Source organism: Oryctolagus cuniculus, chromosome 1 (assembly GCF_964237555.1).
Source record: "Oryctolagus cuniculus chromosome 1, mOryCun1.1, whole genome shotgun sequence".
Lineage (NCBI taxonomy): Eukaryota > Metazoa > Chordata > Mammalia > Lagomorpha > Leporidae > Oryctolagus > Oryctolagus cuniculus.
The window spans coordinates 58944551-58961038 of record NC_091432.1 but is presented as its reverse complement, the minus strand read 5'-3'; the positions used below and the strand labels follow the sequence as shown (position 1 = coordinate 58961038).

Below are 16488 nucleotides of genomic sequence, written 5' to 3'. Positions count from 1 at the left end.
AGTCCTCTGGAATATTCAACTCCATTTGTTCTTTCAGGGCTAATGCCAATGTTGATTCTTCCCTGCCTCACTTACAAAGTTCCATTTGAAGCACTATATACTAGTTGGTCATGTACCTAATAAGAAAGAGCCATGCCTAATTTAGCATTGCACCCCTGCCCATGACACCCCCTTTTCTTATCCCATGTCTGCTGACTAAATGCATTCAATCTTGAAAGGATGAGTAGAGCTCTTCAATGTTATAGTGTAGTGCTAAGCGCAAGAATCCTGTGCTAGAAGACTGTCTCCTGAAGGTTCAGGGTCAATACTGTATTTTTTATCCTCAATACTCAGCACTGTTCCAGGAACACTGTAAGCTAAGCACACAGAAGAGAATCATATTGAATCTTGGTGAATGGAATTGAATGAGGTGTCTTCACACCTAAGTCATTCTTATTGCGTCAATCCCAAATTCTCTCTAGAATGAATGGGGTCTGTGTCACAGCAAACAGCTGTTTATAACCTGAAGTGAATAAAGTGTTAACTTGTAGAACTGCATTACAACTCTCTTAACAGAGACCCATTCATTCTTTGATTCATTGAATTATATCCCAAACTATGATTTATCCTTGTATAATAAATTTATTCTAGACACTAGGGAAGAAAAGCAATCTGTAAGAATAAGGAAGTGCAAGAATAATTTGGCTTATTGCTGGGATTTAACTGCCCTTTATTTCAAAAAGATGAAATGCATACTTAAGTTCTATTTTCACTCCAGAATTTTCTGAGATAAACTCTTCCTTAAGGACCATCAATTCACAGTAGAATTGAGAATGTTCCCTATCAGTATTAGAGCTGAAAGGAAACAGAATGTACCAGGCATAGTGAGCCTTCCAAAAAGCAGACATTTTTGTTGCTAAAGTAATCTCTCCCTTCCCTCCTGTCTGGCCAGGCTGTGACAACATGCTGATGGGCATCAAGTCTCTGAAAATAGTAAAGAAGACTATGAACACAGATGGCTCTTGGATGAAAGATACTGTCAGTGACTCTCCAAAGGTGTATTTCTTAATTGGATCCAGAAACAACACGGTTTGGGAATTTGCAAACATGCGAGCATTCATGGAGGACAGCACCAAGCCAGCCCCCCGAAAGCTAATCCTAACTCTTCCCTGGCAGGGATCAGGCCAAGTGATCTACAAAGGTTTTCTTTTTTTTCATAACCAAGGGACTGCTAATGAGATCATCAAATATAATCTGCAGAAGAGGACTGTGGAAGATCGAATGCTGCTCCCAGGAGGGGCAGGCAGAGCACCAGCCTACCAGCACTCTCCCTCCATCTACATTGACCTGGCTGTGGATGAGCATGGGCTCTGGGCCATCCACACAGGGCCAGGCACCCAGGGCCATTTGGTTCTCACAAAAATTGATCCTGGGACACTGGGAGTAGAGCACTCCTGGGATACCCCATGCAGAAGCCAGGATGCCGAAGCCTCGTTCCTCTTGTGTGGGGTTCTCTATGTGGTCTACAATTTGGGGGGCCAGGGCCCTCATCGCATCACTTGTGTCTATGATCCACTAGGCACTATTAACGAAGAAGACCTGCCCAAATTGTTCTTCCCTAGGCGGCCAAGAAGTCACTCCATGATCCATTACAACCCCAGAGATAAGCAGCTCTATGCCTGGAATGAAGGAAACCAGATCATTTACAAACTCCAGACAAAGAGAAAGCTGTCTCTGGAGTAATGCATCACAGCCAGTGGGACAGCATGGTTGGTTTGGCAGCTGCTGTCCAGGACATTGAGAACACAGCCTCTTCATTATATAGTATCCCCCTAACCACCACAGGAATATGGTCTGGAAGTGGGAATACATATGTATCCTTGCCCAGATGCCACTGCCGTTGGTGTCTTCTAAGAGTTTAGATAAGATTCTATCAGTTGGAATTTTTCAACAGCTTCCATTACTCATCCAAACCTTTTGCCTTTTAAGGCTTTCCACATTCTGATCCAGTTTCCTTCCAGCCTTTCCTTGCTCTCCTCCACGCCACATTTGGGATTGTTTGCCACTAGCATCTCTCTCCTCTGGCCTTTGCTCAAGCTCTTCTCTAGGTCTCAAATGTCTATTGATATGCTCCCACTTTTACTGCCCAACTAAAGTACTATTTCTTATTGATGATTAATCTCTATTTTCCCTAGCCCTGCCCTTCCTCCAAGCTAGGTGGATGTGATAATGCGATGAAAACATAAACATTTGAATACCACTTTGCAGTTACAAAGTGTTTGCACATCATTTAATTTTCATCTCACACTTGTGAGATATGCACAAAAATCTTTATAATTGTCATTTAAAGATGAGGAGCATTTAGGTGAGTTATTCAAAGTAATACAATTGTAAGATGAAGGAACGAGCCAGAAAATACTACACACTGCATAGTCCTTCGATTGCCCAAGGAAGCATCAAATATGTATGTTTGCTCATCCAGCCTTCTATAATCAATGTGTTCATCAGTTCAGCCTAAAAACAACAGTATGTCCCTTTAGTCAGCTTTCGTGTCTGCGCTTGTCCTGCCTATAGGCCTTTGAAAAGCCACTTCCCCCAGAAAACTTGCCCGAGGCTGAGGACTTCACCTCTAGCCTCATCGTGTCTACTGTCCTCTGCTTCTCTTCTCTTGCTTTAAATAAATACAATAAAAGTGACATTAAGCAAATAACCTCATCAGGTTATATTTGCCTACATACCCTCACTATAAAAGCATTCAGGGAGTGCTGGCTGCCGTTGGGTTTCCTGTGAACAATCCCCAACGCACTGAGGCCCTTGGTAAATATCCTGGAGTCTGCATGGGGGCCGGACCGCAGGCAAGCGACTGTCACGGCGGGCGTGAAGTGTGCCTCCCCAGAGGGCTGCTGCAAAGTGTTTCCCACGTGTGTGTCCGCTTCAGCTGAGCGCAGGTCCCAAGCACAGGCTGTGGTGCCAGCCTGTGTCATGTGCTGAGGCCTCGGTCTTTCCAGGTTGATCACGTGAGAGGATTTGCTTTGTGCGCTTGCAGCTGTTTTCCCTTCTTTGCCAAGCCCAGGCGGAGACATAAGCAGGGAAGAAAGATTTTTTTCTTTTCTTTTTTTTTTTTTTGGTCTCGTCAGATCGGTGGGAGAATGGAATTACTCAGCCTATGGATACAGGTAATTACCCACAGTTCTAATAGAATGGCACAGAAAGCCCAAACCCTTTATGGAACGAGGCACAGTTGAATAAATAACTGTGATGTTACCCACTCCACGGGTTCAGTGACATTACCTACCCATGGATAAAACAACATTACCAACTATACAGCTCTAGGGGATGTGGCCTGTCTCACTGAGGGAGGTAGAGTGGAGTTATCAACAGGAGTGAGTCCTTTCTTTGGAGGCACAGAGGAGAGAATGCCTGAAATGTACTGCCTGGCTTCCGTCTGCAAGGCAGTGTCAGAGAGAGAGAGAGAGAGAGAGAATCTTCCATTCCCTGGTTCACTCTCCAAATGACCTCAATGGCCTGGGCTGGGCCAGGCTGAAGTCAAGAGCCAGGAGCTTCATCTGGCTCTCCCACGTGGGTGCAGGGGCTCAAGCACTTGGGCCATCTTCCGCTGCTTTCCCAGGGGCATTAGCAGGGAGCTCAGAAGTGGAGTCCATACGGGGTTGCCAGCATTGTTGACGGTGGCTTAACCTGCTGTGTCACAATGCTGGTTCCAGTGACAGGCTTTGATTTGACAGTTCTGCAGAGCACACCTGCCCCTAACAACTCACCCTGGTCCCTTACATCCCTGCAGCTAGAATCACTCTTTTAGGTTAAGACATTTCTTCCAGGAAGCCCCTGCAAATGTGCACTTGCTTCTGGAGAGCCAGGGTAGGGCAGCCACCTAGGCCTGGGGACACTTTCTGGGGTCCCTTTCAGGTGAACTTTTCAGCTCTGAGGTCTCTTGTTGCATTTCAGTGAGGATTAACACATTTGCAGCCTACACCAGTGGTTCTTAAAATTGGCTGCAAAATAAGAATCACTTAGGAGCTTTTGCCAGTCTTAATGCTCAGGCAGGCAGTACCCCTAGGTCATTAAATCAGGACTTCCTGCAATGGGACCCAGTGTTACTGTTTTTTTAAGCCTCCCCCCTAAGGTGGTTCTAAAGCACAAATAAGCTTGAGAGCCTGTGACTTACAATAACTCAGAAAGTAACTGTATAGTTTTAAGAAAGGTTAGTGCTCTGAGGGCTGGGGCAATACATGTAGGATTTGGAAACAGCCATGAACTTGTGTGAACTGTGGCAGGCTGGTGGACAAGAGCCTCTGGGCTGCTATTTTAAGGAAGTAAAAGAGGGCTGAAGGGTGTCCTGTTGTAACACGACTCTTGTGGGCCCCAGCCTTCCTCTGCTGGCTCTGCCCTTCGTCCACTGCTGGCCGGGTTCCTGCAGTGGCCACGTGTCTGCCATTTGCCAGGGTGGCTTATGTTGTGTTCACACAGAAAAGTCTTCCGGGCACCGGCAATTTCAGACCACGAAGCTAAGTTTGGTTTGTCAACACTCCAGCCCGTAGAGAACTGGAGGCTAGCGCTGTGGTGACTCTGCCAGAGCTGGGGACTGTGCCAGAGTCCCTGGTGTCGCTGCCACCTGAGGCCCACAGGGATTTTAATCAGCCCTACTCAGCAGCTGGTCCGGGGAGGCCCGGGCAGGGCACCCACCTAGCAGGGCAACCAAAGCGGATTCAGGTCAGGCACTGGGGGTAGGTGCTGGACTAGGGCTCCAGGGCGCAGTCTTCCCAGATTCCAGAATCCATTCCGGTGGTGACACCTACAGCTCCGTTCTCAGGCCTGCCCATACCTTATTTGGCGCAGAGCACAGAGAGGTGATGGTAGTGGTCTCCTGTGTTCACCCGACGGCGCCAACCGCTAGAGGGACCTCCAGCTCCAGGTCGCGGGGTTCTGGCGCGGCAGGACCTAGGGTAACTTCTGACCTCGGGCGGGGGAGGGCCTCAGAGACTAGGAATGGGGCTGCCCTCAGGCCAACTTCGATTTCGAAGGGATTGCACCGGGGCCCGGGAAGTCCCGCAGCCCGGAAGGATTCCTGCTCCGGGGGTGCCTCTAACACGAGTTTCGGATGCTTCTTTCTCCACAATCCTCGACACAAGTTCCCTTCTGCTTCCTCGCTTTCCTGCCCTTAGTCCGCGCCGGGGGCAGTGCCGAAGGGCTGGAGGAGCCCAGCAGATTAGGAGCTCCAGCGCTGAGAACCGCCCCGGGCCTCCCTGCAGCGAAAAGGGAGCGGGCGGAGAAGCGGCCGGAGAAGCGGCCGTGAGGGGGCGGGGCTACGAGGCGGGCGTGGTTTCCGAGGGAGGCGGGGCTTGGGTCCAGACTCGCAGCGCGGCCAGGTTGGAAGGGGCGGGGCTGATGGGACGGGGCCGGAGGAACGGGAACGGTGGCGCACCGGCTCCGGCGGGACCCTGGGAAGCCCGAGAGGCAGGGGGCGTGACCCGGGGCGGTCCCAAGGGAGGGTCCTAGGGCGGGGGAGCGGCGCTCCGGGACGAGCCTCCCGCGGGCGCCCGCCTCCGTCACGTGGGCGCCGGCCCGGCCGCTGCCGGTCGGTCCGCTGGTTGGTCCGGCAGTTGGTCAAGGGGCCAGTGGCCTGCGGCTCGGTTCTCCGCGCTCATGTTCCAAGGTGGGGGGGAACACGCGAGCGGCCCACACACCTGAGGCACCCGGAGAAGAGCCGCAGCCCCGCGCTCAGGTCAGTGGGCTCCCCTCACGGCCCCGGCTCGCCGCACGGTAGGGACAGGGGCGTTACTTGGGGGAACCGGGAGCCCCCAAACCCAAGAGCCATACGGGACGCGAGGAGCAGGGCCTCTTGGGGCCCCGAAGTGTGTCCCAGGCGCGAGGTCGGGGACCTTCCTCCCCTTCTCTGGCGAGAAGAATGGGAGGAGGGTGTAACTCCCGTGTATCTGCGGGGACTCCTACCCCACGCTGCGCGGGATCCGCAGGTGGACCGTGCTCCCACAGGTGCCAGGATGGCCAGGGAGATGCATACGGTGGTTGGTGCCTCAGAGTTCGGTGCGGCTTGTCCCAACCCTGCACGGCCTGGGAGCGGTGGTGAAAACTGGGGAGCCCATGGTGTCGTAGGACTGTTAGCCCAGGCAAATCTCTTTCACAGCGCGTGGGTCAGTTGCAGTGCGTCGTCTGAAGCCAATTCTATACTGTAATCGCAAAACTGTAGCAAGCTTTTCAAAAGCTCCAGCCACGGGGTCCAAGGGACTACAAAATGCCATGGCCCTGTTTAAAAAATTCTTTCAGGACATCCCGACTGCACACCCACGGTGTTTCCTGAGATGATTATATACTCAAATACCAGAACTTCCAAAGTTTGGGTAGGAATGAAGCAGGCATTCTAGCCAGTGTTTAATCCTCTTAAAAAAAAAATCCCATTTTATTTTTAATTTTAGAGCAACTATTTGGTGTAGATTCATCTCCCTTTCTGTGTTTTGGCTTGCTTTCTGTCTTCATCTCTCTCCTTCCTCCACCCTTCTGTAATTGATTATAATACAAATCCAAAGCGTCTCCAAATTTTATAGTGTATTTTGTAAAGTTAGAAGCTCAACTATGGAAAAGTAGTTGCCATATTCATAATTCATCTCCAGCAGGTTCCACTGGCATATGGGAAACACTGAATGCTATCCCATTTAGAAATTATTTCTCTCAGGTTTAAGAGAGAGCCCGCTGCTTAAATTCATATTTAATGATTCTGCTTAAATTCATATTTAAATGAATTTGAAGTGGATGATGAGGGAGACTGGCAAATTTTTCACTTACTGCATTCACCCATGATTTTCTTTACTATATTTTAGTTATTAGTAGTACTACTTTGAGATATAATGATATGCCAGTTATTTATTGTTATTTGGGAGACAAGTTGAGTATCATGGTCTTTTCTCAAATGGAGTAGTTAAGGCAGATGTGCTATGATTTTAAGACTAAATGACATGAGATAAATGACATGAAAGAGGTAGAAACAGCTGTGGGGAACTCCTGGGTTTCGTCTGAACAGGGGAAATCTGGGACGGTTTCAAGAAGGCGGATGTGTTTGCTAGAACTCAAAGGATTGCTCCTGGGTTTCTCCAGGCAGAGGCGGGCAGAGCATGGCCTGACTGAAAGTTGTATAGGCAGGCAAGCTTGGACTGGCCTTGGGAAGTGGCCAGGGGTCTAGTTTGGTTCCTGTGGTGAATGGTGGACATGGAAGCTGGTAACAAGAAGGGACTGTTGTCCTGGCAGGCCCTGGAGGCCAAGTGCAGGAGTCTGGACTTAGAAGGCATAGGAGTCAGTAACTAGTTTTAAGTAGGGAAATTGACTGATGGTCCCGTGATCATCTCAAAGTCAGAGACCTTGGCCCTTGACCCTTCCAGCCTCCAACCTGATACAGAGAAAATCTGGTCAATATTTGTGAAAGGAATGGTAAGACAACACTTTAGATCAGTGCTTCTTAAACTTGATAAACACCTGTGGAAATCTCCTTCAAAGGACCTGCCATTCTGCATTTCTAACAGGTTCCCAGGAGGGTGCTGATCACTTCGCTGTAGCAAGGATTTAGAGCAGTATCTTGCAAATCTGGCTATGCTTCAGAATTGCCTGGGGAGCTTTGTAAACCATTCAGATTAGTTCCATCTGGGATGTTGTTTCACAGTTCCCCCAGGTGACTCTGATGATAGCCAGCTGGGATTTGCTGTGGTGAGCAGTGTCAGTGCTATGGGAAGTAATGACCAAAGAGACACTGGAGAGAGGGGCCAGTTGGAGCCTCGAGGGCCAATTCAGAGTCAAAGTGATGGGCCTGTGAGAAAGGTGAATATGGTACAGGTAGGAGAATCTGGAGGACTGGAGAGAGGGAGATGTCAGGTGTCAGGGTTGATTGGACAGGATGAGAAGGGAGGGGGAGGAACAGTGAGGAATGGTGTGCCCTTTAGGTCATGATGTTTGGGGTAAAACTTGGAAGTTGTTTTTCACGTGGCCCTAGGATTGTTTGTTTTGTTTATTTCAAAAATACAAATATTTCATGATGGTCTCCTGCTTAAAAATCCATTGATGGATCTTCTAATACAAAATATGAGAAGGAAGAGCTAATATAAACACAACTGGGGAGGTATTTAAACACTGACTAAGTGCCACAGACTATGTTCCCCGCTTCAAGCTTGAGAGTCACCACTTCGTATGGGCACAACTAGGTGAAAACTCTTGGCAGTTTTGTTTTGTCCTGAGTCACTGTTTTCCTTCTTCCTCCTTCCTTAGGGGAGTTCTTCCCTTCATCTATGTGTTTCCTAGCATCATTCTTGGTTTCAGTACTTGAAGGCAACTATGTGTCTTTTCACAAAAATCTACACTGTCTAAGAAAAATGGATGGCATCCCTTATAGACTCTTAAAGCCAGGTCTTGTTTGACCTTGTGGATCTTCACATGGTCCACTCTCACCTCACACATCTGGTAAATAATCTTAGAGGAAATGCTGCCCTGGACCAATCTGTTTAGCTTTATGCCCAAATCTCCTCAAGGCCTCTGAAGTTCCAGCTCAGAGCTGCTGACTGTGAGCTCTGTCTTCAGTCTAGTTCTAGTTTCTCTTAGCCTTATGGTCATTGGTTTGGTGCTCCTTGGTAATTCTTACTTTCATTTCCTCTCTCTGTCACATTCATGCAGACACATTTACGTACACCAAGAGCTGCTTTTAATCATCTTATTCAATGGTATATAGTAATCTTGGCCTCTGTAACATGTCTGTAGATGAGAGGCCTAGACAGAGAGGGGGTAGGGTTGCCTCTCTGGTAGGATGAAGTATAATGTCCTTGTGTGGCGTTCAAGGTTCTGTAGGAGCCAGTCCTAATTTACCTATCAGCTGCATTTCCACTGTTTCTCCGAGAGAGGAGCTCAACAATTTCCATTCTTTGGTGCCTCCCCACCTTTGCATACACTTATTTCCTCTTCTGAGAAGGCCCTTTATGTCTCTGCTCTGCAAGATGGATCAATTCGTGTTAGTCTTTCAGATGCAGATCAAACTTTTGAAGTCATTTTTACTCTTCTAATATTGTAGACATATTGCATCAAGTACAGATCTCTGCTACATACTTCATCACTTTATTTGCATGTCTCTGAACTATTTTAGGGCTGCATCCATTTGCCTGTGTGGCCTCACACTTAGCAGATGTCCAGGCAAAGTTTGTGGTAGACAAGGGAATTGAGCTGGTTGACACTGCAATGTTTGTCTCAGTATAAAGGGAAAGAGGAGGGTTATTTAGTGTGGAAGATGAGGGGAGGAATAGAAGCAGAAGCTGAAAGACTGGGGATGGATCGGTCCAACAGGAGTGGGCCCATGAGACGAGAGTCTTGGCTTTGGCAGGAGACACTGGAGAGGACAGATTGGAGCCTCAGGCTAGAGAGAGGTCATGGAAGGTCTTGAAATTTGGAACTAAAAAATTTAAATTTTATTCTGATGACATCTGAAGGTTCTGTTGTCAGGCTTTTGCAGTGAGGTGGGCAGGTTGGAGGGACAGGAAGGAACTGCTGTGAGAACAGGCTGCTGGAGTGATTTATTTAGGTAGTTGAGGACCTAAATCAAGGCAACAGCCATAAGATGGAGAGGAGGAAACAGAGGCCCGTGAGCTTGCCAAGAAATCCAGCAGGATTTGGTGACTGATTGGATTTGAGGGAGAGAGAAAAGAATCAAATTGGACATTGACATTTTGTGCTAGTTTTCTGGGAGAAGAATGAGGCAATTGTTAGTGGCATGAGAGCACGGAGGAGCTTCTTGGAGGGGGGAAAGGACGTGGGGGTGCGTGATTCCTTTTGGAATCAGAAGGGAACTTTGGGTGGTTTTTGCTTGTCCTTTGTATTTTTACTTACGCGAATGATGAAGCCCAGAGAAATCTACCCAGGGTCGCCAAGGTCAGTTCTTGGTGGCAGAATTCAGGCCTCTGAATAGTGGCAGTGAATTTGGCCAGAAGAAAGCTGCCAGAAGGTCCAGATGGAGATTCCATTAGGCAATGAAAAATGGGAATGAAACCATGTTTGGGGTGAATTCGGTCGGCACAACATTCAAGGCGGGAATCTTATAGGTCAAGGACTCAGAGGGGAAGTGTCTGCTGGTAGCCAGTTCCAATGTGGACCTGAAGGCTTAAAGATCTGTTGTTAGGTTCTGTGGCCTAGCTCTGTGTGGGGCTGTGTAGGTGGGGAGGGCTTGTATGGTATCAGCACTTATATTCCTGATGATTATGGTGGGTACATGTGTATTACTTGGATTTTTCTGGGAATGCAACCCGCAATCAATTTATCATCCCTGTGGAAAGTTGTATTCCAAGACTTAAATCCCATTTCCCCCCAAACTTTAGGGATACAGCTAGAACATGTGAAGTTGCCTGTATGGTAATAGATTGGGGGAGGGAAATGGGGTAGGGGAACAGTTAGCTGGGGAAGGCAACCAATTAGCCAGAATGTCCTTTAAGCAGAGACCTGTATGGATCCAAGGTCAGGGGTCCAGATGGTTGGGTGAAGGCCACATATGTCACATGAGCAGAGAGGGCCTCATCTAGAATCTGCATTGCTGCCAAGAGACCCAATGGCTCTGAGACTGGAGTTCCCCTCACCTCCTCACCCCTCCCTTCACACTTCTGCTCAACCAAGCTGTCAGCTTCCAGCTTCCCCAGATGGAGTCTTGCCTTTGTCTTGTACTCTGGCACAGAGGTCCCTTCGATTGGCTAAGGCAGAGCTGGGTGAATACGTGTGAAACATATAGATTACTGTCTGGAGTACTGCCATTCAACTTCAAGGGAAAACTGGTCAAGCCTATGTGGCTCTTTTTGATCTATATAGCTGGGTCTTGCCAATTTCTACTTCCTGTTGTTCTGAAAATTTTTTGTTTTTGTTTTATTTTTTCCTACTGAGACAAAAATGTATGCACCAGCCTGCTTGCTCATGGTGAAGTCTCAGGGACAGCCATGGAGTGCAGACTTGAGATTTGGGTTGTCCATGTCTTAGAAAAGACTTACACAGAGTCAGTCAGGTGGAGAGCCCATGAGTTAATTCCCAGGAAGAGATTAGGTAGCCCAGGTGAGGCTACCTACAGGGAAGCCATCCTGCATGACCTCTTCCCTGGCCTACAGCTGCTGTAGCAGTCACAGGTGGCACTGTGTTAGATCTGTTTCCTCCCGACATGAGAACAGGTGTAGAGAAAGAGGTGATCCTTTCTACCTGTCTGCTTCCTGATCACTGGGAGGGCATGGTCACAGCTTGTGTCCTGATTCTGCAAAGTAGAGATTTAACCCATAGCGATTATGTGCATGGTTGGAATATACCAGTCATGTGTGGCTGAGCCTCTCAGGCTAGACAGGGACTTCTCTGGCCTAGGAGGCCACTCCTGTGATTGCATTGAGTATTCCAAGAGATCTTCTTAGCAAATTTGTCCAGCCTACTTCTGGCAGCAGGGCCTTGAGAACCCTGCCAAAAGGAACTCCTTGGTTGACATCTCTCTCTCTCTCTCTCTCTCTCTCTCTCTCTCTCTCTCTCAGTGTGTGTGTGTGTATGTTTGTTTGAGAGAGGGAGAGAGACAGCATTGGGTAGAAGCCAAAAAGTTTGTTGTAGGGACTAAAGGAAAAGGGCTGAGCCACAGCTTAAAAGCTAGAAGAACCAAAAACGTGTGTCCTGTGTTCCTTGCCTGTGTACATGGCAACTCCTTTCTCTACAGTAGGAATGGTTTCCTTCCTCCAACACAAGGCCCTGTTTCCCCTGAATCCAAGAGATTTTGCATGAATAGCTAGCTCAGTGCTGCTTTATGGAGGCAACAGAGGTATAGACTGGCCCCACGGAAAGCTGCTGCCAGAGGGGAGGATAGAGCAGAACTTCCAGCTTTGGTGGGTTTGACAAAGGACTTGCCTCTTGTGGTAGGAGGTGTGTTATTCCCATTTTGTGGGAGGGAAACAAGTGCCAGAGAAGAGAATTTTTCGAAGTTTGCAGAGCATTATATTTAATTGTCCAAACTGGATGCTTTTGAGAGTGAAAGAAGGTAGATGAAAACTAAACTGCATGGACCGTGGGATAGGACTCTCAGGCACACTTGGGTGTGTGTTATCAAACCAGTGTTCAGACTCCAAATACTGTGAGCAACAGGGCAGTAGAGGGAGGTGGACAGGGGAGAGTGGACTGGCACAGGGAGAGGGGAGTGGTTAGAATGATTTGGGATGGGAATGGAAGATTCATCTAATTCAACATTTTAGCAAACAAAGGAATCGTTCTTGGCATTGACACCTGACTTTGACTGGATGTCATGAAAAAGTGATTACATAAGCCCTTCCTGTGACCAGCCAAGACATCTGGTTCTTTGACGCAGTGCTGCTTACCTGGTAACAGCAACAACAGCCCTGGGTCTGTCTAGGTTTTCACTGCCCTGGCTCACTGGAGCTGCACAATGCCGCAGGCAGGGATTATTGTGTTGCTGGCAATGAGGAAACTGACTCCTGCCCACCCCACCTTCTCAGTCTTTCATGGCAGACAGCAGGTTTTCTCCATCTTGAGGATTTGGCCTCCTTGCCCCTCGAGGACCCTGGTAGCTATGAAGTGTGGCTTTAAATCAGACAGTTCTCTATTTCAATGCCAGTTCTAAACGGATTTGCTGCTGCTAATTGGGGCAAGTCTCTTGACTTCCTTGAGCTTTAAATTCCTCATCTGTGTTTTTCTTTGTTTGGCAGGGAGAGGTGGCAGAGCAATAACAGGCCTGCTTCACTTGGCTGTTGTGAAGACTAAATGAGATGGTAAAATGGTGACTATGGTGCTTGGCACAACTTAGGCGGTCAATAAATAATTTATTATTATTCTCTCCTCAGGAAGCCTGAGAAAAATACTTTGTTAAGAGCAGTGATTGACATCATGCACAGGGCTTGCCCTGAAGTTCATGGGAGAGATAGTATTTTCTGGGTTTCTAGGTGGGATGCAGAAAGGCAGCCCTGATGAAAGTGAGTGGAAAGTCCAGGAGGCAAAAGTGCACAACAGGGGAGGGAACAGCCTGGTTTCAGATGACTGAACCTCAGCATGCAGCATGAGGGTGGTGCACACAAAGCTCAGAGCCCAAACCAGCTCGATGAGACGTGACAGGTAAGTGCAAAGTCCTGCCTTACGCTTCCAAAATCAATTTGTGTGTGTCCTACCTGCCCATGTGGAAAGGCCCACATAAATTGTCATTAATAGAAGTATCATTTTTAGACAGCAGGGGATCTTTTCCTTGCGTTGGCCAAGAATGGCCACACCTGGAGGTGGTGCCCTGTCCCATGCTCCCAACCTCCCACAAACACATTTTGGAGACAGGTAGATGAGGGACTCCAAATACTGCAAGGTTGGGGTCCTTATCCTGCAGAATTTGGAGGATCCTGACTGCTCTTTTTGGGAGGGTTGGGGCAAGGGAACCACTATGTTTTATGTTGCTCAGGATGATTGAGGGTTCAACATAATGATAGTAGAGGGGATTAAAGAAGAGACAGATTTAGTTTTCCATGATATAAGGCATTCCAAATAACTCAAGCTTTTCTCTTGGGCCAAGCAGCTGTCTTAGAGCATGGAGTTATGACTACTTGAAAAGGGTATTGTCAGCTATATTGACTAGAAAGGAAGTTATGAAATAACAGAAGCAGGGTTTGCTCAAAGGCCAAAGGTCTGACTAAAAGAACTGTAGAACTTTGGCACGCAGAAGGCTTTGTGGATCAACCAATTTCTACTGGATCCTGAGGCGTTGGAACCACAGCTGCACCTACTAGGGCAGGTGGGGTTTGTGTATGTGCGTGTGGAATGAGAATGTGAGGGTCCCTAGTTGATAAAACATCATGAGTTAAGGGCATAGAAAGCTGGGTGTAAAAGTGGACTTAAGAACTAATAAGGAAACCAGCTTAAGTAGCTCCTACCATTGTTAAAATTTGAACAAAGAAGCTGGGACAATAAGGGGTAAAAGACTTGAATGCCAACCTAAGAAGTTGGACTTTTTCCTGTTGCTCATAAGGAATAATTAGTGGCTTTTGAGCAAAGATGACTTGTAACATGAGGGTGGGAGGCTGCTGAGGAAGGGCAACCTGAAAGCTGTGTAGAAGCTCCTCTGTCCCAAGTCACAGGCTGGATGTCCCGCTTAGTGATGGAAAGGCTCTTAGCAAATACCTCTGAGGTTACCTCCCCCAAGCAGAGACAGTCATACACTATTCTCTGCTTGGCCTACTCACCTGACTGGGGCACGAGGGCTCTTTCAGATTCCTGGGCCACCCCTTGAAGATTTTGAGAACATGGCATTCTGAGACTGGGAGAACAAGGGTATGTGGTCTGAGGCACACGGCTCACAGCATTCAAGAGGTAGTGGTGGCCAGCGCCGCGGCTCAATGGGCTAATCCTCCACCTAGCGGCACTGGCACACCGGGTTCTAGTCCCTGTCGGGGCGCTGGATTCTGTCCCGGTTGCCCCTCTTCCAGGCCAGCTCTCTGCGGTGGCCCGGGAGTGCAGTGGAGGATGGCCCAAGTCCTTGGGCCCTGCACCCCATGGGAGACCAGGATAAGTACCTGGCTCCTGCCTTCGGATCAGCGCGGTACGCCGTCCGCAGCGGCCATTGGAGGGTGAACCAAAGGCAAAGGAAGACCTTTCTTTCTGTCTCTCTCTCACTGTCCACTCTGCCTGTCAAAAAAAAAAAAAAAAAAAAGAGGTAGTGGTGGGTATAGAGGGTACGATCCAGGAGAGCATTGGCCACAGCTCTGGGAAGTCTGACTGTGTGCAACCTGGATCACTGACCACAGTTCCAGCACTAAGAGGAGGTGTGGAATGGCTGTGAGTACCCAGGGCCTCATTTAGTAAGTAGGCTGAGGTTTTGGGTGGGGAGCAGCAGATGGGAGAATGGAGAGTGCTGTGGTTAAGCATTGTGGATGCCCGAAGGGCATGATTTCCTGGTCTGGGTGACAGACAACCTTGCAAGATTGTAGGGAGGCCATGGCAACCCGAAAGTCAGAACCAGTCCGCCAAGTCTGGGGAAACTCCCACCCTTTTTGGAGCAGAGGTAGAATATCATTTTTTAAAATGTTATTTAATTTTTTTTTTTTTTTTTGACAGGCAGAGTTAGTGAGAAAGAGAGAGAAAGGTTTTCCTTCCATTGGTTCACTCCCCTAATGGCCGCCATGGCTGCCGCTGCGCTAATCCAAAGCCAGAAGCCGGGTGCTTCCTCCCAGTCTTCCATGCGGGTGCAGGGCCCAAGCACTTAGGCCATCCTCCACTGCCCTCCCAGGTCACAGCAGAGAGCTGGACTGGAAGAGGAACAACCGGGACTAGAACCCGGGGTGCTGGCGCTGCAGGCGGAGGATTTGCCAAGTGAGCCACGACGCCGGCCAAATATCATTCTTAAGTACTTAGGAATCAGGAGACTCAAGACCTCACTTATTATTTTGGTCACTAAAGAATTTTTGAACCATCTTGTATTGAGAACTGGGTTGGTGGGAACACAAGATTAATAGGACATGTCCCCTGCCTGAATGATACTTAAGGGATGCACCCCTTGCTCAAAACATGCAGCAGTAACCATTGAGAAAATGCAGTGAGTATTCAGAGAAACGAGGTTGGGGTACCTGGCTTGCTGTGAAGGACACATTTGAAGTGTGTCGTGAAGTAATGAAGGGACCGGAGACACCCCTTCCTACTCCTGGCAGAGGGAAGAGCTGTGCACAAAGAAAGGCCCAGGGATTGTAAATTAAAGGGCAACTGTGTGGGAAACAGGTGGTGAGGAATAAATGAGGTTGAACAGGGCATTGGAGGTCGAGGGTTATCCTTTATTAAATTCCCACTATGCATCAGGCATTGAGCATTGATTCTGCATTCCTTTCAGCCTCCCAGCAGCCCTTGGGGCTTTACCTGAGGAGGAAACAGCTCTGAGAGGATGCACAACTTTCCTGAGGCTCCCTGGGTGGTGAGTGACTGAAACAAGGTTCAATCCCGTCTCCCCCCCCGACCCAGACTCATACCCTTCCTTTTTTTTTTTTTTTTTTTTTTTTGACAGGCAGAGTGGACAGTGAGAGAGAGACAGAGAGAAAGGTCTTCCTTTGCCGTTGGTTCACCCTCCAATGGCCGCCGTGACTGGCGCGTGGTGGCCAGCGCACCATGCTGATCTGATAGCAGGAGCCAGGTACTTATCCTGGTCTCCCATGGGGTGCAGGGCCCAGGCACTTGGGCCATCCTCCACTGCACTCCCGGGCCACAGCAGAGAGCTGGCCTGGAAGAGGGGCAACCGGGACAGAATCCGGCGCCCCGACCGGGACTAGAACCTGGTGTGCCGGCGCCCCAAGGCGGAGGATTAGCCTATTGAGCCGCGGCGCCGGCCCCACTCTGTTTTGCTACCACATTTAGGGTCCAGATTTTTGTCATGATGAGGTAGGAAGACCTCCATCAGCGTGTGTCAGGCCACTTACACCTTTGACAGGCATGTGTGGGCCTGGCCAGGTAGTCATGGCATACACGCTGGCTTCA

The 16488-nt window shown here is 48.7% G+C and overlaps 2 protein-coding genes across 16 annotated transcripts in view; both read left to right on the top strand.

Moving 5' to 3' along the window:
* OLFML1 (olfactomedin like 1) overlaps positions 1 to 2686 on the top strand; it is a 29405-nt gene extending 26719 nt beyond the window's left edge. Inside the window, exon 3 of the mRNA XM_051823924.2 lies at positions 932 to 2686. Within this exon, the coding sequence (XP_051679884.2) occupies positions 932 to 1722 (791 nt within the window). The 3' untranslated portion in view covers positions 1723 to 2686. The remainder of the gene's footprint in view (positions 1 to 931) is intronic.
* A 2593-nt stretch (positions 2687 to 5279) lies between these two features.
* PPFIBP2 (PPFIA binding protein 2) overlaps positions 5280 to 16488 on the top strand; it is a 169320-nt gene continuing 158111 nt past the window's right edge. For 2 of the 15 annotated variants that reach the window (XM_070073954.1, XM_070073933.1), the window contains exons 1-2: positions 5419 to 5719; positions 15851 to 15931. The gene's annotated coding sequence lies outside the window, so the exon portion shown is untranslated. Of the gene's footprint in view, positions 5758 to 15850; positions 15932 to 16488 lie in introns of all 15 variants that reach the window. The other 13 variants (XM_008265596.4, XM_070073931.1, XM_008265616.4 and 10 more) reach the window with 11 other exon arrangements.